Source organism: Tupaia chinensis, unplaced genomic scaffold (assembly GCF_000334495.1).
Source record: "Tupaia chinensis unplaced genomic scaffold, TupChi_1.0 Scaffold000117_2, whole genome shotgun sequence".
Taxonomy (NCBI): domain Eukaryota; kingdom Metazoa; phylum Chordata; class Mammalia; order Scandentia; family Tupaiidae; genus Tupaia; species Tupaia belangeri.
The window spans coordinates 3,049,988-3,077,967 of NW_006159583.1; the positions used below are offsets into that span (position 1 = coordinate 3,049,988).

The window sequence follows — 27,980 nt, forward strand, 5'->3', positions numbered from 1 at the left end:
CAGTGGATTATTCTGGTCATGAAAATTGAAATTTACAGAAAATGCTAGGACTTCACTTTAGCTTTTGGTCTCACTGTCTCTTTTTTTAAATCAAGTCATTCATCAAGTTTCTAGGGAAGTCATGACAATGAATACATTTCCATTTGGAAATTTATTTTCTTTGACTCTAGGAAATACCATTTTCAAGTTATATCACTATAACACATGATTGTTGCTAATAAATATTAAATAGCCACTCACAACTTTTCATTGGTTATATATTTATTGGGATAGATTTGTAGACTTAATATTATTTCTAATTTAATGTAAAACAAGCTTGAAAGTTCACATAAGTTAATTTCAGCATAGTAAACTTAGCATATTGTAATTAGCAAGTCTGACTTAACTGTTTTTGTAGAAAAGACCATTTTTTAAAAGGTTTTTGCCATAAAGCACATGTGCTCACTGGAAAGAGACAGAGAAAATCAATGAGAGGGAAAGTGAAAAATCACCTTCCCAGGGAGATGACTACACTACAACCCCTTCTCCATTTTCCTCCTCCGATTTTGGGCAATCATGTACACGCACTCAGCATAATTTTCAAGCTACCAGGTCTGGGACTCTAACCATGGTCACCCCATGTAGGAGTCCAGCACTGTACCCACTACACCTGTTGGCCCCCAGAATTTTCTGTTAACACCTCAGCTAATATCTAATCTCCAATGATCAGTGATATTCTTACATTGTTTTAAAGAATTACTTATTTACATTTTATTCATTCATTTTATTTTATTTTATTTTTTAAAATTTGACCAGAGATATACAAAGAGAGAGAAAGAGGGAAAGTGAGAAAACAAGCCACCAGGTCCAGGACTCGAACCATGGTCAGCCATGTGGGAATGTCCAATGCCTTAACCACCATGTCACCTGCTGGCCCCCTTATATTTGTTTTTATCATCACTCCATCTCCCACTTTTTTTGGAGTAGTGCCCCTGTAACCATTTAATTGGTTTTTCTTGGGAAAACATATGTTTTTAATAATTGTTTTATTTATTAATTTTAATTATTATTTAGACATTTAATATCTACATAATTTAGATTGTAAAGAGACTTTACCTAGCATGACACACACCTCTGTCCAGCCCAGTTGAGAACATACACATGTCCTCATCAAATAATAAATCATATCCGCGTCCCACAAATGCCTTATCTCTCCATTTTGGGAAAACATACTTTTATTGCATAAAGCATTGATCCTTCCCCATTCTCAAATGAGCAAGTATTATTTAGTAGATGTGATAAGTTGTTTTTAGTATGCACTAAGCCAGGGAACTCAGGCTCAAATGAACTTTCACCTTTGCCCTTGGATATAATCTTCTAAAAATAATAGACGTTTATTTGTTGCATGCTTTCTGTGTGAACATCAAGTTTTATATTATTATAATTTCAAATAAAGACCAAGTCAATACCTTTGTAATTAAAACTATTGAACTCTTTTTATAATATTTTGTAGGGATACTAAGTTTAAAATTTCCCTGTCCTTAAAACTTAACTGTAGAAGGTCTGGAGGGTTAAGAAACTCAGGTATGTTTGTAAAGTTAATAACATATTTGAAAAAATAGAATATCATAAATACAGAGTTTTGCAAAGTGTGTAGATAAGGTATTGTAATGTAATTAGAGGCAATTGGAATATAGTATTTATTTTGAACCATAAGAATGGAATACATTAAGTCAAAATTATTTTTGAGAAAGATTTTTGCTATAGGGTGAGTGTGCTCTCCAGAGAGACAGAAAGCAAGAAGGCACCCCCCAAGGGGATGGCCATATTGCAGTCTCTTCTCCTCCATTCTTCTCTCAGGATTTTGGGCATGCATGCACACATGCCTGGTGTAAGTTTCATTCCACCAGGTCCAGGACTAGAACTGCATTTGGCCATGTGGGAGTCCAGCAACATAACTGCTATGCCATCTGCTGGCCCCCGGATTAAAATTTTTAAATTTCTGAGATTTAACTTTATAGTATAGGTATTTTTTGTTTGTTTGTTTGTTTGTTTTTGTTCCCTAACTGAAGGTATAAAGCTCTAAATCAGGATTATAATAGGTCTTTTCGGTTTTATAGCTGTGCTGCTATGTTTAGTTTAGCATTAGGTCATTCTTGGCTAGAAAGACTTAGAATCAGGTCAGTCTGTGGATTTGACCTGAGCAAGCCAAGAAAAGCTGCCTAGAGTTAGGATTGATTTCCCTGGGCTGATCTCGGCTCCAAACCCAAGTCCCAGTACTGAGTGGTATTTAGTGATTTAATTAAATGGTATGGACTTTTGAACATTTCCTTTCTTTAATCTGAAGACTTGGGGCAAACTGGCCAGGTGGTGGTTAAGGTGTTGGACTCACACATGGCTGATTGCGATTCGAGTCCTTTCTCACGTTCTCTCTCTGTCTCTGGTGAGCCCATGTGTCCAATAGCAAATTTTAAAAACTAATAATAAATAAAATTAAATAAAAATTGATGCATAAATTGAAGCCTTACCAAACCAGATAGATATGTCTAATTCCCCATTAGCACATGTTCAAAATTGTCATTGAATTATTCAGTAGCTATATTTTCCATAATAGTTCATCTTAGTATCATTCTTAGCTTTGAAATCTCCTTTCTGAATAGTAAATGAAAATTGATAATGAAGAAAATGGTTTACAAATATTTACAAAATATTTACAAATATTACTACTATCAATTGCTTCATAGTAGAGTTACATATCTTTTCTAACACTTTAATGGTTACATTTGTTTTTAAATGAACTAAAACAGTTGTTGAGATGCAGTTCTGAACTATGCTTTTAAATGCTTCATTTACAAAATACTGAAACACCTGCTCTTCTCAGAGACCAGAATGCTGATGATGTCAAAGACGACTTTGAAGAGAGAACGGAAAGTGAAATGAGGACATCACATGAAGCCAGAGGTAGCCAATCTTTTCTAACACTTTAATGGTTACATTTGTTTTTAAATGAACTAAAACAGTTGTTGAGATGCAGTTCTGAACTATGCTTTTAAATGCTTCATTTACAAAATACTGAAACACCTGCTCTTCTCAGAGACCAGAATGCTGATGATGTCAAAGACGACTTTGAAGAGAGAACGGAAAGTGAAATGAGGACATCACATGAAGCAAAAGTTAGCCATAATATTCTAATATTATTGATTAGACATTACTACTAATATTTATTTTATTATAAATACTAGTAGACATTGCTACCAATATTACACATTACTACTAATATTTATATTATCCTAAATACTATTAATATTTAGCAATCAAAAATTTCACTGGAATACAGAAGTCACTTTGATATTAAAGATAAACATCATTTGGTTGGTTTATTTCTTATTGCAGACAATAAAAATTTATGGCTCAGGATAAATACAGTATGTAATTCATAATGATATGGACCCATCCATGGCCTTATATTAAGTCTCTCTCAAAGAACAGTGCAGTATTGTATATAAAGTTTGGTCAAGATACTTTCTTTGATCCTTGTTATCCTTTTTCTTTAGTACTGTTGGGTCATTTGCATCATATGTTTAGAACTCAATTCAGAATGTGTTTTGAAATCTGGATAGAACATGGTCTCAATCTAATAATACCATAAAACAAAAAGAAAATTTCTTAAATGGATGTTTGAAGTTATATTGGAAAAATATTTGTTTTACATTTTTGTTTAAAATGTTTAACTTGGTCATAGTACAGATTGTGTTTATAATTCACATATAGCTATATAATTTTTTGTGAGAAAGTAGAAGTCTGATTAAAATTTGAATGATTATATCTGGGGACTTTGCTTTTTGTGTATATTTTTTGTTTAGATTGTTGTATAATATTTGAGAATGGCATCTAATAACTGTTTGCCTTCATTGACCTATTCCATAAGTTATGCTTTGATTTCCATATCTGCATTTCATAAAGGAATAATTTATGAATAATTTAGAATTTATATTCAGTGCTATCTTTCAACTTGTTTTATGGTGTTTAATTTAGCAGCATATATAAATCCTGTTGACAACCAGGGTTGAATCCCTGGTCTGCCACCTGCTGGCTATGAGATCTCAGACACATTATGGAACAACTCTCAGTGCTTCTCTTTCTTTAGCTGTTAAGGATTATGATGGGATAACACTCGCCTAAGGGCATATTGAGGATGAAGTACAGAAGCATTTGTAACTTGCTCAGAACAGTGTGTGGCATATATTAGGCATATAATTGATACAGTAATTATCCCCACCTCATTGGGTTTTATTAGGAGGGCTAATGTGTCAGTGACTGAAGTATTCACTAGGAGTAGCAGTGGTGATGGTAGCAGTGGTAGTGTAGAATAAGTATTATTATATGGATTATTTGATCATTCAAAGTTCAGATACATTCATAATAAAATCTTCTAAGCTCTGAACTTTTTAGAGTCATGATTTGATAACGCTTTTGGTTTCTTGGTGATCTATTTAACTTGGTGATAAATTTGATATCTTTTATTTTCTGAGCCAAGTTTGATAATTTTTTTTCCTAAAAATTGTCCGTTTAATGGAAGTTTAGGTTTATTAACATGTGCATGGTATTTCCTTTGGTAGCTTTATATTTTTTCTAATTTTGTATATTTTTAAAATTTTTCTAGATTTGAATTGCCTGTGTTTTGTTATATATTCTTTCCAAAGAAACTTTGCTAAGATTTATGTTCAATTCTTAATTTTGTGATTTTCAAGTCATTTATTTATTTATTCATTCATTCATTTATATTTATTTCTTGACTTTTGCCATAGGGCATTGGTGCTCACCAGAGACAGAGAGGGAAAGTGAGAAATCACCTCCCCAGGGATGCCCATGTGATAATTCTTTCTCTTCCATTCTTCTCTTGGGAGTTTGGGCATGCACACACAGGTACCAGGCATGATTTTCAAGCTGCCATATCCGAGACTTGAAGGATAGTTGGTCAGCTAAGAATCCAGCACTCAACCACTATGCCCAACCTGCTGGCCTGGATTATTTATTGTTTTTACCTGTAAAACCTGTAGTTTAGGATGCATATTTTTATTATACTGTTGCTTTACTTTTGAATCAGTGAAAGGGAGCTTCATAAAATAGGTTGTTTTAGAATTTTTGCATATAATAGAATGTGTCAAGGGCTAGCAGGTGGCATAGTGGTTAAGGGATCAGATTCCTACAGAACTGACTGCAGTTCAAGTCCTGGACCTGATGTCTTGTTTTCTCACTTTCTCTCTTTCTCATTATCACACATGCCCTGTAGCAAATTAAAAAATAATAATAAATAACATAATTCCCTTTTTTAAAAAAGAGAGTACTTCAAATAGTACATGGAAAAATAGAATTAAAATATGAGTTTATTTTTGGTGGCAAAAGTGTTGAAATCCATGCCTATTTTTCACATAATACACATTTTACCTGAAATTTTGAAGATATCTTGTGTATTCACAGGTGACATTGGCCTATACTTTTCTCCTTCACCATCTCATACAGGCTTAGTCTTTTAAATGAGTTCAATAACTTTCCTTCTTTCCTTAGTTTTGAAACAATTAAGACTATTTTTAATAGTAATTTTATCTGTAGTGAAATCATGTTAGGATTTTTAGCTTTCATTTAATATCTCTCTTAGTCTTAGATTTCTTTCAAATGCTTTCTCCAAAAATTTTTTTAAGAGAGAATTTTGCTATAGGGCATGTGCCCTTGCCAGAGAGAAAGAAAGCAAGAGATCACACCCCACCCCGAGGGGATGGCCATGCTGCAATCCCTTCTCCTCCTGGGATTTTGGGCACACATACACCTATGCACCTGGCATGAGTTTTACGCCACTGGGTCTGGAACTCAAACAGCAGTGAACTATATGGAAGTCCAGCAACGTAACCATTACATCGTCTGCTGATCCCTCCAAAGTTATTTTGTACAGAAGAGAAAGCCTTTTAGATTTCCCTTTCTCAGCTTACCATAAGTGGTTTATTAGTTGTCTTCAGTCACAAACCAGGTTTTATAGTGTCTGAGGAGTCGTATGCATTGCTAAGACCAGGACTCTCTCAGTAGATGCCTTCTGCCTCTTAGTTCTTAACAGAACGATGACCTAGGTTCTTGGATTGAGCCCCCTGGACACAGCCACTGAGTACATTGTGTGTGGGAGGATTGCTGGTGACTATTCTTAGGAAGGACACCAACAAGAGAGCAAGAGGAGCAGGATGGGGCAGAACAAGAAGTTGAGCTGAGACATAGGTAGAACAGGGGCCTCAGTCAATCCAATGAGTTGCTTCAGATTTATCCCAAATTTGGGCAAGGGGACCAGACCTTTGTGTCTCTGAAGTTACCAATCCTGGATGTTGGCAGATAGAGGGACATGCCTTTGGGTAAGGAAGCTTTGTTTAAGGCAGTTTCTAGAGAGGGAACAAGCTCTTAGCCATCAGCGCTCAACAGATAGGAGAATGAATGCCTCAGTTCTCAAGGACAGTTTGAATGTCCATCCATAGGTCATTGTATCTAGCCAGTTGTTTGGTCTCTGTCTTTCTTTTAAGAAAAATACAACGGGGGGCCAATAGATGGCATAGCAGTTACATCGGTGGACTCCTACATGGCTGACAGCAGTCCAAGCCCCGTACCTGGTGACTTAAAGCTCACACTGGGTGTGTGCACGTGCATGTGTGTGTGTGTGTGTGTAAGAGATTCTGGGAGAAGAAGGGATCGCAACTTGGCCATTCCCCCTAGGGGATGATTTCTCACTTTCTCTCTCACCATCTCTGTCTCTCTCTGTCTTTCTCTCTCTCTCTGGGGAGCATACATGCTATAAGGCAGAAACTTATTTATTTAATATTTTTTAAACTCAGGCATTTTTTATGTTATAGACATGTTTCTCAAGTTGAAATAGGTCACTCAGCCTCTTGTCCTTTTAAGTCTCCTATTCATTGTCTTTAACATGGATTTTAATAGTGTTTTTTTGTTTTCCTATAATTTCCTGTATTGGCTTATTCTTTTTTTTGGAAAGGTTTTCGCTATAGGGCGCATGCACTCACCAGACAGACAGAGAGAGACATAGAGACAGAAAGTGAGAAATCACCCCCAAGAGGGGATAGTCACGCCACAGTACCTTCTCCTCCATTCTCCTCTCGGGATCTTGGGCATGCATGCACACGCACCCGGTGTGAGTTTTAAGCCACCAGGACGCGAACCACGGTTGACTACGTGGGAGTCCAGCGACATAGCCATTACACTAACTGCTGGTTCCCTTGGCTTATTCTTTTCTGATTTTTGTTTTATAGAGATTACTTCCTATGTGCTATACTAATACCATGAAATTCTTTTGTTCATCAGTGACCCTTTTCAGATGTCTTATAGAACTTTTTATCAAAGGCTACATGAGTATTGCATTCTATTTTTAATCCAAAAGCTCATTTTTTTTTGGTTTGGTTATGGGTTTTTGTTTATTTTTTTTTTTTCTTCTGGAGAGGTTTTTGCTATAGGGCGTGTGCACTTGCCAGAAAGAGAGAGAGAGACAGAGAGACAGAAAGTGAGAAATCACCCCCCGGGGAGATGGCCACACAGCAATCCCTTTTCCTCCATTTTCCTCTTGGGATCTTGAGCACGCACACACACACACCCATTGTGAGTTTAAGCCACCGGGTCCAGGACTTGAACCGCAGTTGACTACATGGGAGTCCAGTGACATAGCCATTACGCTAACTGCTGGTCCCCAAAAGCTCATTTTTAAGTCTGAAGACTCTTGGACTTTTGTTAAGAATACTTACTTAACACACCCACATAGGTCCTGGCAGAATTCTACTTTCCATCCTAAGGCAGAAGGTCAGGTAGATGTCCTCTTTTCTGAGGTCACTTTCTTGAGTCTACTGGGTACTTACTAGGGTTCATTCACAGTTCTGTTCCAATGGTGGCAGAAGCAGCTCTTCCAAATCTAGCCTGACTGGAGGATGGTGTAGAGAATGGGAAAGAAAGCCCCTTGCAGTGTGGGCAGCATTTGCTACTGAGGACACTGAAAAGGAGTCACCCTAAATTTTTTAATGGTGCCACTGGGATTCAGAACTCCATAGGCCCCATAAGAAATATTTTGTTTATAGTCTTGGAGTAAATTAAAGCAAATGAACAAATAAACAAAAAAGAAAACCTCATTTCCTCTCACTTTTTTCAGTTAAAATGGAGTTTAATTCAGTAGGATATGCACAATTATGAGTTGTTCGTTTGTTCCTTTTGTTTTGTTTTTACCATGCTTCTGAATTTGACCTTTGGAGATATTTACCAGATATAATTCGTCACTTGATTTTTTTTTCCTTCCCACTCCTCTAACTAGAAGGATAAATAGCTCATTACCACTATTGTGGAAAGCCCATTTAATAAAGGATTCTATAAATTGGCCTTCAGACTTAAATTGCTGCATTCCTGGGAGAGGACATGGTTTTGTTTTCTCTCCCAAAGCACATTCTCTGCTAGGTGACTCACATGTGGAAGGACCGAATTCTGTTTTGTAATGTGCCAAATTCTCACTTGGAAACCCAGGCTTACTTTTTGCTTATGTAGCAGTTGGTTTGTTGTCGCGATCATTAACCTTGAAATGATCCTCTAATATGTTTCATGCCTGAGTTAAGGATCTCAGAAGTTAATTTTATCTATATTCCTTGAATGTCATGAATCCATTTGTTTTACTCAGATGCTTATTGTTCATCCTTTTGTATTTAGTCACCAGCTAGTAACTTCATTCAAAACAAACAGAAAAACTGTTGAGCGATCTATCCCACTTCTTTTGGTTTTATTTTTTCCTTTCACATTAAGAAAACCTTTTGTAGACTCATGGAATGTTAGCTTTAAAAGGGTTACTGACTCATTTTCATTTTTGCCATTTTATATCTAATACGCCCTCAGTTACATGCTCTTCTTCCAAGATAGGAGTAATTTCTTCCATTTGCTGAGTGCTTTATGTCAAATGAAGGGAAAAGCATTTTAAAAATATCATGTAAACCTTAGAACAGTACTTTGAGTTGATTTAGCCAAGAGTATAGAGCTACCCAGTGGCAGAATAGAGATTCGAGTCTAGGATGATCAGACTCTAAAACTCACCCCCGATCACGACCCTGTGCTTTGTATCAAGAGGCAGAAGATCCAGGTTCTGACGATGCTACCACTCTGTCATGGCATGGCTATGGGCATGTCAGACCTGGGCCTGGGTGTTCTCACCATAGGGAGAGCTCCCTGATTGCAGCATCTTGAAGGTCACACTGGACAAGGCATTTGGAGCATCTGGTCTCACTTTTGTCACTGAATAAAAGAACTACGAATGAGTCTGTGCGCTCGCCAGAAAGACAGAGAGTGACAGAAAGACAGAAAGCAAGAAATCACAAGGGGGATGGCCGTGTCGCAATCCCTTCTCCTCCATTCTCCTCTCAGGATCTTGGGCATGCATGCACATGCGCCCGGCATGAGGTTAAGTGACTGTGTCCAGGACTCGAACCACGGTCGACTACATGGGAGTCCAGAGACAGCCATTACGCTAACAGCTGGTCCCATTTCTTTCCTTTTTTTTTTTTTATAATTATTTATTTTAATATTATTTATTATTATTATTTTAAATTTCTGACAGGGCATGTGTGCTCACCAGAAAGAGACAGAGAGAGAGGAGAAGTAAAAAAAAACATGCCGCCAAGTCCAGGACTCAAACTGCAGTTGGTCACATGGGAATCCAGTACCTTAACCATCACTCAACCTGCTGGCCCCAGAGATCTGTATTTCTACTAGGAGAGGTATGTTACATTTGCTTGAGAAGATGTTCCTTACCATGAAGATTTTACCATCTTGATTCTTCATGAAACACGGACAGATGTTTCTTCCAGGATCATCTTTATCAGAAATGTCTTTTTACAAGGGATAATCTTTTCTGCTTTACATTCTCCTACCCTCAGCAAATGTAGAATTTTAATACCTGTACTCTCAGCTAGAACTGAAAGACATGGTGGACAAATCTGTGTTTACATATCTCTTTTTTGGATAACTACATTATTATTTATTTAACGTCATTTTTTTTTTTTGAGAGGTTTTTACTGTAGGGTGTGTGCACTCGCAAGAAAGACAGGCACAGAGAGACAGAAAGCAAGAAATCACCCCCAGGGGGATGGCCATGCTGCAATCTCTTCTCTTACTTTTCCTCTTGGAATCTTGGGCATGCACTCACACGTGCCCAGCATGAGTTTAAGCCACTGGGTCCGGGATTCGAACTGTGGTCGACTACATGAAGAGTCCAACGATGTAGCCATTACGCTATCTGCTGGTCCCTATTTAACTTCAATTTAAGAAAGTCTACCAAGTTGTACTGTATTTATGTAGCCATCACAGTTTCTTTTTTTTCTTTCTTTTTTTTTTTTTGAGAGGTTTTTCGCTATAGGGCATGTGCGCTCGCCAGACAGCCAGAGAAAGACATAGAGACGGAAAGCGAGAAATCACCCCCCAGGGGGGATGGTCACGCCACAATCCCTTCTCCTCCATCTTCCTCTTGGGATCTTGGGCACGCATGCACACGCGCCCGGTGTGAGTTTTAAGCCACCGGGTCCGGGCCGCGAACCGCGGTCTACTGCGTGGGAGTCCAGCAACATAGCCATTACGCTAACTGCTGGTTCCCACCATCACAGTTTCTGATGCCATGTAAATACTGAATAAATAGTTGCTCAGTGAATTTCAAACAGCCAATAGTAAGGCAGGCCTTTTCACTCTCCAATCTCCATATATCAACATAGAGAAATGTTCTTCATTTGATATTTTTCTAGAGGAATGAACTGGCAGTAAAATCATACAAAGATCCACAAAGTTATTTCTCTCAATACCTACTCTCACCTACCCTTTTCTTATTTCTGATGGCAAAAAGTCTAGAGCAATTGATGATATTTTAGTAATATATTTCCCAAAATGCATCAAATTGCATCCCAAGTTACCAAAATGAGAGTCCCATTTTTTGCCACTGTATTTGAGTAACATTTAGTAGTGTACTGAGTATTGCCTCTGGTTTTATGACCTTTATTGTTGAGAAAATATTTATTTATTATGAAATAATTGGAAAATACAGGGAAGCAAAAGAAGGAAGTCAAAATTACTTATAATTTTATTTTCTAACATATCATTTTCTGAATTTTTACTGCCTCCTTTTTTTTTTTTTTTTGGAGAGATTTTCACTGTAGGGCACGTGCGCTCGCCAGACAGACAGAGAGAGACATAGAGACAGAAAGCGAGAAATCACCCCCCAGGGGGGATGGTCACGCCGCAATCCCTTCTCCTCCATTCTCCTCTCGGGATCTTGGGCACGCACGCACACGCGCCCGGCGTGAGTTTTAAGTCACCGGGTCCGGGACGTGAACCGCGGTCGACTACGTGGGAGTCCAGCGACATAGCCATTACGCTAACTGCTGGTTCCCATCCTTTTTTAAATATTTTATATGTGAAATATGATTCAAATATAATACTGTGTAACCTGTAGTATTTTAACTGAATAATATTTTGACTGTTTTCACATAAAGATTTATACTTCTTGAAATATGGTATTAAAAATTTATTTTATGGATGGCTATAGCATCATTTAATGTATAGTCCCCTGGAGTTGGTTATATAAGCTAGAGATTAGTATCTCTCACTATTATAAATGTTAGTGCAGTAAACCTTAGTAATAGTCAAGATTATGTTTTGGGGCTGGCAGATAGCGTGGTGGTTAAGGATATTGGACTCTCACATGGTCAACCATGGTTTGAATCCTGGACTTGGTGACTTGCTTTCTCACTCCCTCCCCCCTTCTCTCTCACTTGGCTCTGTCCCTTTCTGGTCAAATCAAATAAAATAACTTAAAAACAAAATTAGATTTATATGTTTGTATGTGTGTATAACGTTAACCCCACATAAGTGGTTCATTTAAGATATAGGGGTTTTATTTCTCACTCATATAAAGAAGGTTCAGAGTATGGTGTCCAGGATTTAAATAACCATCAGCAATCAGATTTTATCTATCTTACTGCTCTGCCTTGCAGTGTGTTTATTCCCAAGGTTATGTTGGAGATGGTTGCTAGAAGTCTAGCCATTAAATTAGTGTTCTTCCCAGTACAGAAGAGGGTCAGAGTGGTGGTGTGGTGGTTGGTTTAGTATCAGCCTTTAAGGGCAGTTCTGAGATGATGCAAGTTCCCCTGTATATATCCTGTTAGGCTTACGCCACATCTAGGTGAATAGGGCAGGGAAATGTAGTCTTCATTCTGGGCATAGTTACATGCTGGGCAGAGAACCTCCACCGTAACTTCACGTCATTGTTAGCATTTGTGTTTACTTATTTCCTGAAGATACACTTCTGGATGTGGAATTGCTGAATCAGAGGATAATAATTCAGAGGAAACCCCTTTTTTGGAGACTTTTGCTTATTCAGAGCTTCTTTGGGTGCTTTATGCTTTCTTTAGCATGCCAGTGGGTGATAGAGACAGAGTGGGAAATGTTCTTTCCTCTCACTGATAGGTGTGTTCTGGTCTATGCAGAGAGCTTTCTGTAGAACCCGCTAGGAGGTAGGCAGGTGCAGGTCCGGTAGAGCCACCTCTTGCTGGGACTTTAGAAATGAAATTTTGAAACTTGAATTGAGATTCTACCACAGTTCCTGTACTATGTAATCAGATTTTATCCATCTATTTTTCTCTTTAAAACTTCCTTCTTTCGTTTTGTTTTTGTTTTTGTTTTTTTCCCTGATTTGCTAGAGGGTGTGATTGCTCATTGGAAAGAGACAGAGAAAGAAAGGGAAAGTGAGAAACCACCTTTTATGAGGAATGGTCACACCGCAATCCCTTTTCCATCTCCCTCGCCTTTTGAGATTTGGGGCACACAGACAACATTTGCTCCTAGTGTGTTTCTCAAGTCCTTTCTTTTGGGATTTTGAGCACATATGCACATGCTCTTGGTATGTTTCCCAAGGCATCAAGTCCAGGACTTAAACCACAGGGTTGACCATGTGGGTTCCAGCCACCTTAACCACCTGTGCTATGGCTAGACCCAATATTTCATTCTTATAAGACCAAAGATCTTTGGTGATACTGTGTTGTAAGCCTATGAGCAACTTTTCAGCTGGCCCTGTTCTGATTTCTAAGATTTGGTTCTTCGAATTTGATGCAAAATGTCTTTCACATAGAGCATTCTGACCCTTATCCGTCATATATGTGACTAGGATATCTTCAGTATCTGTCTCTATCATATATATGTACATGCATCACTAAAAACATGTTTCAAGTAGAAAAGATTTTTTATTGAATGTTGTTCTAAGTAGATTGATTTGTTCATAGACATATATTAATACTATTTTTCTCTGTACTGTACTGTGTTCCTCAGTTTACTGTATTATCAAGTCTTTCTTCATTCTTATCTTGCCACTATTGAGGATAGCACCTTTAGTTCTACAAATAAAATTTTTCAATTATTGGGTCAAGAATCAGGAAGAATGAACATTCCTACTCTAGAGTAATTTTGGTTATTCTTAGTCAGCCTAAAATATTTTTACCTACATTTGCTTACATAGTTTTGCTCTAAGTTATTTATATTTTACATAAACTAGAGTAAATGTATTTGTCAAAGAAAAAAATATGAAAAGTAGAGTTTTTTAGAGGGGGATGATTTATGGCCATACCTGCCTAAATGTCATTTCAATTAGGAATTTCAGTATCTCTCTTACTTTTGTTTAAATATTCCTTCATCCCTATCCCCCATCCTTACATTCTCAGATTATACCAGAAATAAGTGTCCCTGATACTCAAGCAATGTTAAAGTCATTTATAAATTTCTAGACAAAGTGAAATGTTTCTATGTCTTATAGTGTATTACCTTAGCAAGGGTTAATGACAGCTGGACCTGGAAATCACCTTGCTTAGTTCCGCATCCAGTCGAACTGAATAAAATAGAACCAAAGCAGAACCACGAAAGCACACAATCTGAAACAAAATGGGGTGAGTTAGAAGAGTTTGACCAGATAACTTCAGTAAATTTTTCAAGTCAGAAAACCTCAAAAAATACAGAAAACTCCTTTACAGGTGTTATCTGTCAGGCAGGTAGATGGTTTGAGAGGAGGGTAGTAAGAAAAGGGTCCTAGTGAAATGACAATGTAGAATGTCTTTCAGAGCAAAAGCGTTTATTTTCTGAAGCATATTGTAAACATTCAGTCCTTCTCTTCCTAACTCTTGGCACTGAACCATCTACTGGAGCCAAAGTCTATTTGCATTTTTTTTTTTTTTTGTCTCCATCACATATTAAAATAAAAACCTGGAGTTTCTTTTTTTATGAAATTCAAGGAATCAAATACAAATTCAGTCAAATGAAGTTGCTTTTCTTTATTCCTTTTGGATTGGAATCCTAGAGGATGGCATGGTTCTGTCACTGGACAACACTGGCTAGCCCATTTATCAGAAAATATCCCTGAACCTCAGGGCATCAGTCAGGACAGAAAAGCTGTGAAAAAGGAGAATCTTAAAGTGAAGGGTGCAAAGTTGGTGCTAGCATTGGAGTGGCATAGATGGATAGGCCTATTTACAGTGTCAGATCCTTAGTAGATATGAAAAAGCTAGGTAAATATAGGATCTTTAGGGGTTTTAATCATTTCTTTAGGATGGTTTAGTTGTTTTTTTCTAAGGAATAATGTAGAAATATTAGAAATAAACTGGTAAAAATACAACTTTTACCAGGAAATAGAATGGCAATAGAATAGAGCTCACAGAATGAACAGTTAAAAAAAAGTAAGAACAGTTACAGGACAGAGTATGGCTTTGAAAGACTTGTATTATATTATTTTACTGTGCAATTGGAAATTTCACCACTTCATATCAACCTGTTTGTGAAATATATATAGATGTTATATTTCAAATGATGGCTGAACTTTTAGGACTATCTGAGTTAAAGGGGTGTTTCTACATCATTCCATATTTTGCAGAACAAAAATATCTTCAGCTCTTGGCAATACTGAAAAGTAAACAATAAAAAACTACTTACTGGTTTAGATGAGGATACTTCAGAAAGTTTATGAAAAAGTGGAATTAAAGTATGAATTTATTTTTGTGGAAAATAGTTTGAAACCCATGCCTAGTTTTCCAAGCATACACATTTTCTGTGAACTTCCTGAAGAACCCTTATGTATTTGATTCATAATAGATATTCAGTAAAATAAGGTGAGGACTTAAAACCTTGAGATTGATTGAATAAGTGGGGAAAGAGGGGTTAAGATAGGTTTAAAAAAAATTGAAGATTTGAAAAGTTTCATGTGAAACAAACACTGGAATTTTCTGTATGAGCTCAATGAAATCGAATCAGAACCAGTGAGTATTAGCTCCGATAAGACAAATTTTTGACTCAGCAGAATGAATTTCTGATATCTGAAACAATTCCAAATTAAATCAGTTTAGCTTTAGAGGAAAGTTATTAGAGAACTACAACAGAGCAACAGAAAATAAGTTTTTAAAAGATGGCATCAGAAAATATCAGATACATAGGAATACATTTAACAAATGATGTACAAGATCTTTACATGAAAATGAGAGAATATTAATGGGAAATACTAAAGGTGTAGAGGAGTGGAAGGGCACACTTTGTTCACACACTGGAAGTTTCACTATTGTGAAGGTGTCATTTCTTGCCAAATTGATTTATAGTCCATGGAAAATCTAATTTGAATGTTAGCAGTATTTTTATAAGCTGATTATTAAATTTATTTGGAAATACAAAGCAATAAGGATAGCCAAAGCAGTTTGAAGATTTCTACATCACAGACCTTAGTAAATTTATAAAGGGATAGTAATTAAAGCTGTGGATTGGGGTAAAAAGCACAACAGGACAAAATAGAGACTCGGGAAATATACATTAATATTTATCTTAAAACGATGGGGCCAGCAGGTGGTGTGGTGGTTAAGTCTCTAAATTCCCACATGGTTGATTGTAGTTCAACTCCTGGACCTGGCAGCTTGTTTTCTCACTTTGTCTCTGTCTCTGACTTTCTACCTCTGTCTCTTGCCCTATAGCAAGTTGAAAATTTGCAGGGCTGTTCTACCTTATGGTGAGCCCTTCTATCTTTCCTTCCAGGTAATAGTTCTCCCTTTCCTCTCAAAAGGAGCAAACTGTTTACCCATGTCTGTTCACTGTTCACATGGCTACTTCATTCATAGAGTAATCCATTCTGTACACTTTGCTTAATAAACTTATTTCAGTCTCAAAAAAATTAGTAATTCTAATATGATGAGAAAACTATGGTATTCTCAATAAATCATGGTTGGGAAGTTAGAAATCTACATGCAAAAAGAAAATGAATAATGATCCTTATACATTCACAAAAAGGGATTAACAGTTAGCATAATGGCTATGTCGCTGAACCCTCATGTAGCCGACCGCAGTTCAAACCCGGTGGCTTAAACTCACACCAGGTGTATGTGCGTGCATGCCCAAGATCCTGAGAGGAGAATGGAGGAGAAGGGATTGCGGCATGGTCATCCCCCCTGGAAAGTGATTTCTTGCTTTCTGTCTCTCTGTCTCTCTCTGTTTTTCTGGTGAGCGCACGTGCTCTATAGCAAAAATCTCTCCAAAATAAAAGTAATAATAATAATAATAAATAGATAAATAAATAAATAAATAAATTTCAGATGGAGCATAGATCTAAACATAAAAAGTAGAATGTAAAGTACTTAGAAGAAAACAGAGATAACTCTTCATGATCCGGGTAAGCAAAGATTTCTTTACTAGACATTTAAAAAGCATTATCTGGGACCAGCAGATGGCATAATGATTACATCGTTGGACTCCCACGTAGTTGACCACAGGTCAAGTCCCAGACCGGGCAGCTTAAAAACTCACACCACATGCTTATGCATGTGTGCTCAAAATCCTGAGAGGAACTCAGAGGAGAAGGCACTGTAGTGGACCAGCCCCCTGGGGGGGGGATGATTTCTCACTTTCTTTGCCTCTCCTGTGAGCACATGCGTCCTATAGCAAAAATCTCTTTCAAAAATAAATAATAAACAGCATTGTCCATAAAAAATAATAAATGAATATTGTTATGGTTGAATACTTCCATTTTTTTTAAACAACCTATTAAGAAACTATAAAGGAAGTGTTGGAGTGGGGAGGAGATAGTTGTAATATGTATTTCCAACCAAAGCTGTCCACCCAAGTATATATAATAACATTTATCAACCTGTAAGAAAAAGCAAGATAACTCAGTTTAGAAAGGGCATGAAACCTGAATAAACACTTCACAAAAAAGTCTCTCTGTTATGAACAGTAAATACAGGAAAAGGTTGTTAACTTCCTGAGTTATCAAATGTAATTATAACCACCATGTCATACCACTATACACCCACCATGTGGTTAAAATGAAAAAGAGACCGTACCAAGCTTTGATGAGGATGTGCAGCAGATGAATTCTCATATGCTGTTGGGTGTATATTGTACAACTCTTTTGGAAAACTGGCAGAATTTGCTGAAGCTATGACCTCATGATACCTTTGGTATATATGCAAATTATATACATACATATGCATGAGAAAACACGTATGAGAATCTTCATGATAGCACTGTTGGTAATAGCCAAAGATTAAGAACAGCTCAAATGCTTATTAGTGCCAAATTAATTATAGAGTGCTCATAATCATGAAAAAGCATACAGCAAAGAGAAGATGAATTACTCCTACGGATAGTTGTTTGGATGGATCTCACAAACATGCTGTTGAAAAGAGGAAGCCACACATCCATTTAAACACAATCAAAAAACAGGGTAGATGAATCCATGGTGTTAGTAATCAGGGAAGTGGCCACTCTGATGGGCAGGGTATTATTGGGGGTGTGTAACTCATGTTCTGCTTGAAGTTGGTTCCAGGAGTGGGTTACATGCCTGTGTTCACTTTGTGAACATTCATTGACCTGACACTTATAATTTGTGCCCCTTTCTATAAATTGTATTCTTCAATAGGGAGGAAAAACTTATTTTAATATGTCCTTAGAAATACAACAGACTAAACTAGCTATTTGGCAAGGATTTATGACAGGATTGAAATAGCGCTGTAGCTGAGCTAGCATATATGGGATGAATAAATGTGGAAGAGGTGCCTTTCTTCTGAGGTGCCTTGAATAAGCAATTTCCAAAAAAATGCTTTTGTTTTAAAGGATCACAAGAAGATAATTATCGTTGAACTCTTAAGTCAAAGACAATAATCATTTAGTACAGATTGGCTGTTTAGGAAACCAGGAGTAAACAGATTTGGGTTCAGAAGAGCTAATACATAAGTAGAATATTCCGTAGTTTTAATTTTGATTTGCAAAAGAAGAAATGACAGAAGCATCTGCTTTCCTGGTATTTTTGTTTTTGTTGTGGTAATTTCATATCCCTTTTCAAAAAAAAAAAATTAGCTTGGCTCTTTAAGAAGTCACTCTGATTAGTAAATAAGAATTGAGAGACCAGCAGATGGCATAATGGTTACGTCACTGGACTTCCATGTAGTCTACTGCAACTTGAGTCCCAGACCTAGTGGCTTAAAATTCATGGGTGTGTGTGTGTGCCCAAAATCCTGGGAGGAGAATGGAGGATAAGGGATGGCAGCATGGCCATCCCCCCCAGGGAGGTGATTTCTTGCTTTCTGTCTCTATCTCTCTGGCAAGCACATGTGACCTACAGTAAAAACTCTCTTAAAAAAGAAAAAAAAAAAACTGAAAGAACAAACTCAGGGGACAAGCAGTTAGCGTAATGGCTATGTTGCTGGACTCCCACATAGTCGACTGCGGTTCGAGTCCCAGACTCCATGGCTTAAACTAATGCCGGGCGCATGCGCGTGCGTGCCCAAGATCCTGAGAGGAGAATGGAGGAGAAGGGATTGTGGCATGGCCATCCTCTCTGGGTGGTGATTTTTCGCTTTCTATCTCTCTGCCTGGCGAGCGCACGGTCCTAGAGCAAAGACCTCTCCCCCCCCCAAAAAAAGAACAAACTCAGACTGAGACAAAAGGAGAGACCAAGTACAATAACTAAATATAAGCACAGTTGCTAAACGTGGGCATACAATTTGGTTTTTACTTTTAGCACATCTAAATCAGAAAGGGGAAGAAATATACTTCCCTATAAGGAGAGTTATTGCATTGAAGAGGCAATATTGAAAGACTTAATGAAGCATGTCTTTAATAATGGGAGCGACAGCAAACACGTAAGCTGAAGTTATGGGTTGTTTCTTATAATGACCTTCAGTAAAGACAAAGGCGAGTGTAACGACTCAGTGAGTATGACGTTGAACTAGCGTACTCACTACTTCCAGCCCCAGTCTCATTATCTGAGGGAGATGCACATGGGTCATTGCTGCTTCTAGGGAGTGATCGTCTGTTTGTTTCTATTGACCAGGTGCCCGGGAAGAACCTGCCGTACAGCAGGCACAGCGTCGGTCGGCTGTTTTTCTCTCCTTCAAGTCCCCAATTCCATGTCTGCCTTTGCGCTGGGAACAGCAGAGCAAACTTCTTCCAACTGTCGCCGGAATCCCTGCCAGTAAAGTTTCCAAATGGAGCACAGATGAGGTATATTTTATTTTGTCAAGGGTCAGATACAGAAGTATTGGCTTAAGGCATGATAGACACATCTTGTATATGTTTGGTTATGTTTTTTTTTTTTTTTTGGTCAGAAAGAAAATAAATTATTCTGAGGAAAACACTCAAAAAATACAGGTTAAATATTTTGAAGCTGTAGCATTTAGATTCTGACTTTTCTTTAACTGGAAATTTTGATATTATTTTGGACAGGTGTCAGAATTTATACAGAGCTTACCTGGGTGTGAAGAACATGGAAAGGTGTTTAAAGATGAAGTGAGTATTTCACTAAATTGCTGTATGTTACATAGTGGGAAGAAGCACAGAAACAGTGAATGATGGAATATATAGAACTGGCAGAATCAGGAAGGGATGGATTGTGTTGAAATTAACAAACTGCTATATAGCTATCTAACAAGCAACATTAATCAGTTGCATAAAAAGGTCTTTGCAAGAGTTGATGTGTAAAGGAGGTATTAGTAAGTACCTTTTTACAATAGTAGCACTAGATTCATTATTTTAAAAAAAATACATAAAACTTGATAGCATGCATTTATATTGTTTATAGCACAGAAAAAAACAAAGACAGAAATAAGCAACATTAAATTTTTTGGAATAAAAGTTAAATGAATTCCTATTATTTTATTTTCAAATTTCACTCATACTATACTAAGATTAACTCTATTCAGCTCTTAAAATAAATATTATCATTATTGCTAAATCAAACTTAGATTCCATACATTTCTAGTAATGTTCATAACAAATATTTATCACAGGCTCCTTTTTTTTTCTTTTTCTTTTTTTTGGAGAGGTTTTTTTGCTATAGGGCACGTGCGCTCGCCAGAGAGAGAGAGACAGAAAGCAAGAAATCATCCCCCAGGGGGGATGGTCACACTGCAATCCCTTCTCCTCCATTCTCCTCTCAGGATCTTGGGCACGCACGCACATGCACTCGGCATGAGTTTTAATCCACCAGGTCCGGGACTTGAACCGCAGTCAACTACGTGGGAGTCCAGCGACATAGCCATTACACTAACTGCTGGTCTCACGGGCTCGTTTTTGAGTATTATTTTCATTAGTTATTCTCAACTACCTGTTAAGAACTTCAGTGTGAAGGTCAGTTAATAATGATATCACTACATTGAGTATTAGAATAAAAAGGAATTATTTTCTAGCTACCCTCTAAGTAATTTTATTAGGGGACAGCAGGAGACTTTTCCACTAGGGACCTGTACAAATATGCCCCTGGCCTGTCATCTCTCTCACGCAGAGCAGTCAATTATGATTGTGAGTTTGGCTCTGAGAGGCAGAAAGCAGACTAAGTAATCTCTGAAGGCTTTCTCCGACATCTGCTGTCTACAGATACACACATGTACACCTTGTTTGCCCCATGTATAAACTTCAACTTTTCAGAATAGCATTTTGTCAATTAGGAGAATGGCAGGAGTGTCAGGACAGCTGAGAACCCAGCCACCGGTCATCGGAGTCATCATACTGTGAGATATAATCCATGCTTTAGAGTGAAAGAAGAAAATGAAGCAGGGATTGCTTCATTTACCCCACTATCCTCTCAGGGGGTATTTTCTCTCTTTCTTTCTCTCTGCCTCTCCCTAGCGAGTGCATGTACCCTATGGTAAAAACCCATAAAAGAAAAAAGTCAAGTTCAAATTCAAAATCATATGATATTTCCTTGAACAGTTCTTTTCTACAGGGCATATTGTCTTCTTTTTTTTCTTTTTTTAAGGTTTTTGCCATAGAGTACATGCACTCGCCAGAGGCAGAGAGAGAGAGTGAGAGGGAAGGGGAGAAGTCACTACCCAGAGGAGATGGCCACACTACAGTCCCTTTTCTGTTTTCCTCTTGGGATTTTGGGCATGTGTGCACAGACACCTGCCATGATTTTCAAGCCACCATGTCTGAAACTTGAACTGCATTTTGTCACGTGGGAATCCAGCACCTTAACAACTATGCTACGTGCTGGCTCCAGAGCATATTGTCTTTAAAGATACTCTTCAGCTACCAGATATTCTCAAAGAAATGGGACAGTTAACAGTCCCTGTCAGTGTGTGTCATTCATTCATTCAGGTTTTCATTCACTGCTTCATCTTGTGAACATTGCTAAATTCTTGGCATATGTCTGTTATTCTTGGTAACACTCTGATGAGGGGGATTATTCAAAGACAATAAGACACAGTCCTTCCACGTTTCTCACAACGTCAGTGGGCATTGATTTTGAGTCCTTGAAGTAAACTATAACACAGATCTAACTAAAATCTTACAAATCATCTCTAAGAGTACAAATATTGGCATAGGTTGTTATTGGAAACCATCCTTGACTTCTGCTTTACATACTCCACATACATTATGTCCTGAGGAAAGTTACGATGTATTTTTCTATGCAAAAAGGCAACATAACTTTTCCAATGACCCAGTAATTTGTTGAAAATTATACTTAGGTATAAACTTAAAGCATATAAAGATTCTGTCTATCTCTCTGCACCCATCAGTACCACCCCTGTCTGGGCCACCATGTTCTCCCCTGGATTAACATAATAACTTCCTAACATGTCTCCTTGGTTGTATCATTTCTCCTGTGTAGTCTGTTCCCATCACCGCAAGAGGATCCTGCTAAGACCTAAGTCAAATCTTGTCACTCTCCTCTAATATCCTTCCAGTAGCTTCATATCCCAATCAGAATAAAAGCTGAAGGTCTTCCAGGGCCTGCGATGTGATGCCTCATTACCTCTCTTGCCTCCCGGCCTGTCTGTCTAGCTGTCCCCTTGCACTGACCTCCTTATTATCCCTTAGACTATCCAGGCAGCTCTGGCTCTTCCTTCTGTCTGGAATGTTCTTCTGTAACATTCATACGGCTTCTTCCCTCTGCATCTAGATGCCAACCCCTCAATTAGTGCTGCCCTGACAATCCTACTTGAATTGCTCTGTGGCAACAGAGCAACCGCCTTCTAATTTACTGATTAATTTGCTTATTTATTATGATCATTTTTCACAGTCTGTCTTCCTTTAATAGAACACAAACTCCACAAAGTTTCCGTTGGCTTGCTTGCTTGTTTGTGTTTTTAACCTGTTTTATCCTCTGCCATATGCCTAAATCTACAAAGAGTGTTTGGAATATGGTAGATGTTAGTATGACTTACTGAGTGAATATACTCATACCTTTAGGCTCTGAGAAAGACTTATTTAGATCAAGAGCATGTCAGTGTGATCTAAAGTTAAAAGCCTTTGAGAAAACCAGGAGTGCATAATGGACAGAGGAATGAGGTGGGAGGCAACAGCTCTTATGTTCCAAATCCTTCCTCCTGGTTGGACCCTTTAGCCAGACACTTAATCTGTGGAGTCTGACAAGTGTATGTGCATTACGTGAGCAAACAAACAAAAAGTAAGCCTCGTAATAGATGATGATCATCACTGTTGTTCTTAGATATGTACCTTCATAAATTAAGCTTTCTTCCTTCCATCAAGGCTTCTCCTCATGCGTCCATGTGAGCAGCCCCTATGTAAAACATTCAGTTTGGGACTAGCCCTCAAGACTTTTCCTTTCTAGTGTAAACTTATAAGTAATAATCTATCAAAATATATTCTTCCAGCCCTATTCTTAACTTCATATTCCAGCCTCTCTCAGTTCTTGAGTTGTTCCTTTTCATCAGCATGTGTCATGTTAAATTCTTAAACCGTCTCAGGAGACTCAGTGCCTGCTGTAAGCCGTCAGCAGAGTTTTCGGTAATAGCAGACCAGTCAGTCTGTGTAGTGAGCTCCTTGGAAGCTGGTGACATTTTCATTAATGACTGAGAAGACTTCTATCGGGCTGTCCATCCTAAGGTCTGCCTTGGTTGATTGAAGTATTAATAGATCTGCCTTTTTTCCTGGCCTTGCTTTATAAGAGAGTTGTCATAGCATGAGCAAATGAGACCCATAGCAGATGTTTCCCAAAAAGCAGAACACGTCTCCTACCTGCCATTTAACTGCAGTTTGCTGGAGATTGTTTCCTTTTAGTTTATGATAATAGGATGTTTTCTTACTGAAATTAGCAGACTCTTCCACATAATTGTTACTTGAAGTTGTTTGAGATGACTTTAGTTCTTTCTGATTATTACATACAATTTAGATGTATAGGATTTTATTTTCAGAGAAAGGAAAAATCTTAGCTAGCCACTTAATTATATTGACCTTTACTTAGGGAACTGTCTACTGAATTTAGAATTCTATTAGTGTGCTAGGGCTACCATAATGAAGTACCACAAATCGCTGGGTTCACTGGCAGAAATGTATTATGTCACGGTTCTGGAGCTTAGATGTCTGAAGAAAGCTGGAAGACAAGGTGTAGACAGGGTTGCTTCCTTCTGCAAGCTGTGAAGAAAAAAATTGTTCCAGCCTTCTTTCTGATTTGTGTTCTCTCTTTGCCTTCAGATGTGTGTCTGTTACTATGTCTAAGTTCCTCTTTTTGAAGAGGACACCAATATTGGAGTAGGGGCCTGCCCTGCTCCAGTATGACGTCATGGTAACTAAATGCATTTGCAACAGCCTCATTTCCATATACGATTACTTTCTGAGGGAGTTAGGACATCGACATAGGAATTTAGGGGGCCACAGTTCAACTATAACACACTATATTGCTACTAAGGCTTCTCATGTACTCTGAGGTAGAGGACAAGAGTGTGTTTTACTTTTGCACAGAGTGAGAAAACTGTGGAAGATACAAAAATATTTCATTTATTTATTTATTTATTTATTTATTTATTTATTTATTTGTGGGGGGAGAGAGTTTTTTTGCCATAGGGCATGTACGCTCGCCCGAAAGACAGAGAGAGACAGAGAGACAGGAAGTGAGGAATCACTCCCTAGGTGTGATGGCCGTGCCACAATCTCTTCTCCTCCATTCTCCTCTCAGGATCTTGGGCATGCATGCACACATGCCGCGCCCAGTGTGAGTCTAAGCCACTGGATCCGGGACTTGAACCTCGGTCAACTACATGCAAGTCCAGTGATGTAGTCATTACGCTATCTGCTGGTCCCCATAAATACTATTTTTTTAAGTTAGTGGAACTCCTTAGCAGCCTACAGAAAATTGTTTCTTTGTTCTGACCAGTAAGCCAGACATCATCTTCACAGTGTTCTTTGAACTTCAGAGTACTGTCTTTTCTAGAAGCATAGACTCTTTGTCTTAGACAAGGTTCAGAGAAAGGCAGAGTTTTTCTTTCCCGTGGTTGCACAAATAATAGAATAACCAGCACAGTCTGGAGTCTGTGTTAGTAACTGTTTTTTTCTAGTATGGGACCATACAAGAAATTGTAACCATGCAAGAATAAATGTTATCTTTTTGATTTTTTATTTTCCTTCATGGTGAAAGGCTAATTTTTTTGGAGAGATTTTTGCTATAGGATATATGTGTTCACCAGGAGGAGACAGAGAGAGAAAGTGAGAAATCACCCCACCCCCAGGGGGAGGTCATAGCCCACCACAATCTCTTCTCCTCCATTGTCCTCTCCAGATTTTTGAGCATGCACACACATGCGCCCAGCATGAGTTTCTAGCTGTCTGGTCTGGAACCCAAACCGCCGTCGACCATGTGGGAATCCAGCGCCTTAGCCACTATACCACCTACTGGCCCCAAAAGGCCAGTTTTATAAAAACAGCATGTAGCTAATTTGCTTGAATTGTTACACTTATGTCCACAAATATTTGTGTACCTCTTATCTCCTCTAACTTAAAAAGCTACCAAGATATGAGCTGGATTTGTGGTACCCCAGATTCTTCTATTTTCTTCTTGACTTACCATCCAGTTCAGAGTAATCTCCAGAAGAAGATAGGGGCACCTTCTGCTTTTCTGCAGGCTGGTTTTACAGATGAAAGAGCTTTCCTCTGCTCCCACTGCACTTGGGCTGTGCTGTTACAGCTATGAAAGATCTGTATATCAGGAAATGTTTGACACGTCTACTCCTGTGTGGCCTTTTTAGTGCCGCTATGCAGAAGAGAGCTGAGGACCTATCCTTGAATATTTCCAACATTACATCCTATTAATCCACCTTCTTTTGTTTGTTTTCCTCTCTTTTAGCAAATTGATGGAGAGGCATTTCTACTTATGACCCAAACGGACATTGTTAAAATTATGAGCATTAAGTTGGGCCCTGCTCTCAAAATTTTCAATTCTATCCTGATGTTCAAAGCTGCAGAGAAGAATTCTCACAATGAACTCTGAAGATGGTGGTTCTGATACCATCAGCTTTCTGCTTTAAAGCTCATGTTTTATTCAAAGCACAAGGACGGTTCTAACTCCTAAGCGTGTGGTCTCCAAAATTCAAGAGCAACGCTGTCTGTCGGATTATTTATATTCTCAAGAGACGATATATGTGAATTCTTATGAAAGTGCTTGAGCTTTTAACCAGGTACTGTCTAACCACAGTCATCTTTTGGTTCTGTTCACTGAGCTAAATTTATCTTTGTAAATCTTTTTGAGGCCGGGGGGAGGGGGAAAGGGGAACTTCATTAATTATTTATGGTAAGGGGAGGGCAGAGTAAGAACTTTTTGGCATTTTGTAAACATTGTTGAATTCTCTTTCATGTACACGGTTTCTTTTTCAGTACTTCCGGAAACCTTTTTATATAATCAGATTTCAACTCAAACCAAATTAGTCAAAACCTGGCTAAGTTTAGCCAGTTGGACTGTTACCTGTATTGTTAATTTTGTGCCATATTTTGAATTGCAACATTATGCTAAGTATAACTTTGCAAGTCACGATATTGCCTAACTGCTTGTCATGATTTGTTGGGGGATGAATAGTTGTAAACATTACTTTTCTTCGAATCAGTGTTTTTACTTTTGCACGCACTATGAAATGTTAAACAAATTACTTTTCACCAGCATCTTTACTATAATTACCAAAAACGTGTATATAAAAGAATGGAATTGAAAAAAATAAAATATATGAACATAAATAAATTAGGTAGTGTATTTGAGCGGCATCAGTCTCATACATCGTGGTGCCCTGTGTGTTTACAAGAGTGGGATGCTATCGGAGGAACCTGCAGTTACGCGTAGGGGGTGTCTGTATGGATCTTGAGCTATATGTGAGATTCTCTTGAGCTTTCCTCTCACTGCCATAGAAGTAGCTGCAGTGCTTTACAGAGATGAGGTGCTCATTCTGTCCATAGAAACACTAATCCATAAAGAGCACCAGCTCAGATCTTGCAGTGTCCTCTGAACCCAAAGGTTTGCTTCAGGGTTGACTGAAGAGAGAGTGAAGAGATTTTACTGAAAAGGCAATGTATGGAAGAACGCCGCAGGTTGACATAGGATTCTAAATGTTCTCAGATAAGGAGGTGATTTCCCAAAGCAATCATTCAAGGACCTCCATCGTAGAAGGATTCCTTTTCCTGTAGAACACTTTGCCTCAATATATAAGCAAACAAATGCACTTTAAATGAAAACCCTTGATTATCTATAAACTGATAGCTGGTAGCGTTCCTTTTGCAAGAATGCATTTCGAAGGCAAAAGGTAAATTATTTTGTCAGTCTTTTGATCTACTTTCTAATTCCAGGATTTGACATTTATTCAAGGACTGTTTTAAAAATAGAAAGTACGTTTGTAGCATGCTGTCTGAATTCTGAGGGAAGTTCCACTGCTTTCCTGAGTGGCTCTCGGTTTTCCTTCTGTAGGCCTTCCTTCCCCTGTTGGAAGTCTCCTAGCAGTTCTTTGCATTTGTCAAAATTCAAGGTAAAACAGGGTCAGTGACATTTGCGGTGTCCCATTCATTTCTTTGCATGATATCTGCTTAAATAAGTTTTCCATTGTTTTTGTTTTTTGTTCTTTTTTATATTTTGTTCAGAATTTGTACATTCAACTTGCACTTGTTATATCTGATATGAATGAAATAAAATCTTAATTGCAGATAATTTTTATATATGTATGATTTTTAAGAAATCTTACCGAATAGAGCAAGAGCAGGAAAACATCAAGCTTGTGGGCATTAGCCATGAACTAAATCTCTAGGATTCAAAATCGTTACACTGTGTCACGACATGATATGACACACATCAGCATAACTCCAAAATTAGATCATTAGGCCAAGTAGGATTTATCCTCATTGGGAATTTTCCATTCTAGTTTAAAGCATGTGTTGTAATGAAAAGGACTTTTTCATGGGCCAGCCCCATAGCCATATCCCACATGGCCAACTACGTAGTTCCAATCCTGGGCCTAGCGCTTGAAATGGCACCAGATGCATGTACATCTAAGCCCTAAAATCCGGACAAGATGGGGAAATGGACAAGAAGCGATTGCAGCACGATCACACTTCATTGGGGGAATGCTTTCTTATTCTCCCTCTCCCTCTCTGTCTCTGGAGAGTGTATGCATCTGCTAGCAGATTTTAAAAAAATAATAGAACAGAATTTTAAAATCTTA

General features: G+C 38.0%; 1 protein-coding gene across 1 annotated transcript in view; it reads left to right on the forward strand.

The window, feature by feature from the left end:
- L3MBTL3 (L3MBTL histone methyl-lysine binding protein 3) overlaps positions 1-26,532 on the forward strand; it is a 139,636-nt gene extending 113,104 nt beyond the window's left edge. Inside the window, exons 20-23 of the mRNA XM_006144270.2 lie at positions 2,861-2,940; positions 19,382-19,551; positions 19,774-19,836; positions 25,631-26,532. Of these exons, the coding sequence (XP_006144332.1) occupies positions 2,861-2,940; positions 19,382-19,551; positions 19,774-19,836; positions 25,631-25,774 (457 nt within the window). The 3' untranslated portion in view covers positions 25,775-26,532. The remainder of the gene's footprint in view (positions 1-2,860; positions 2,941-19,381; positions 19,552-19,773; positions 19,837-25,630) is intronic.
- Positions 26,533-27,980: the final 1,448 nt, after the last annotated feature.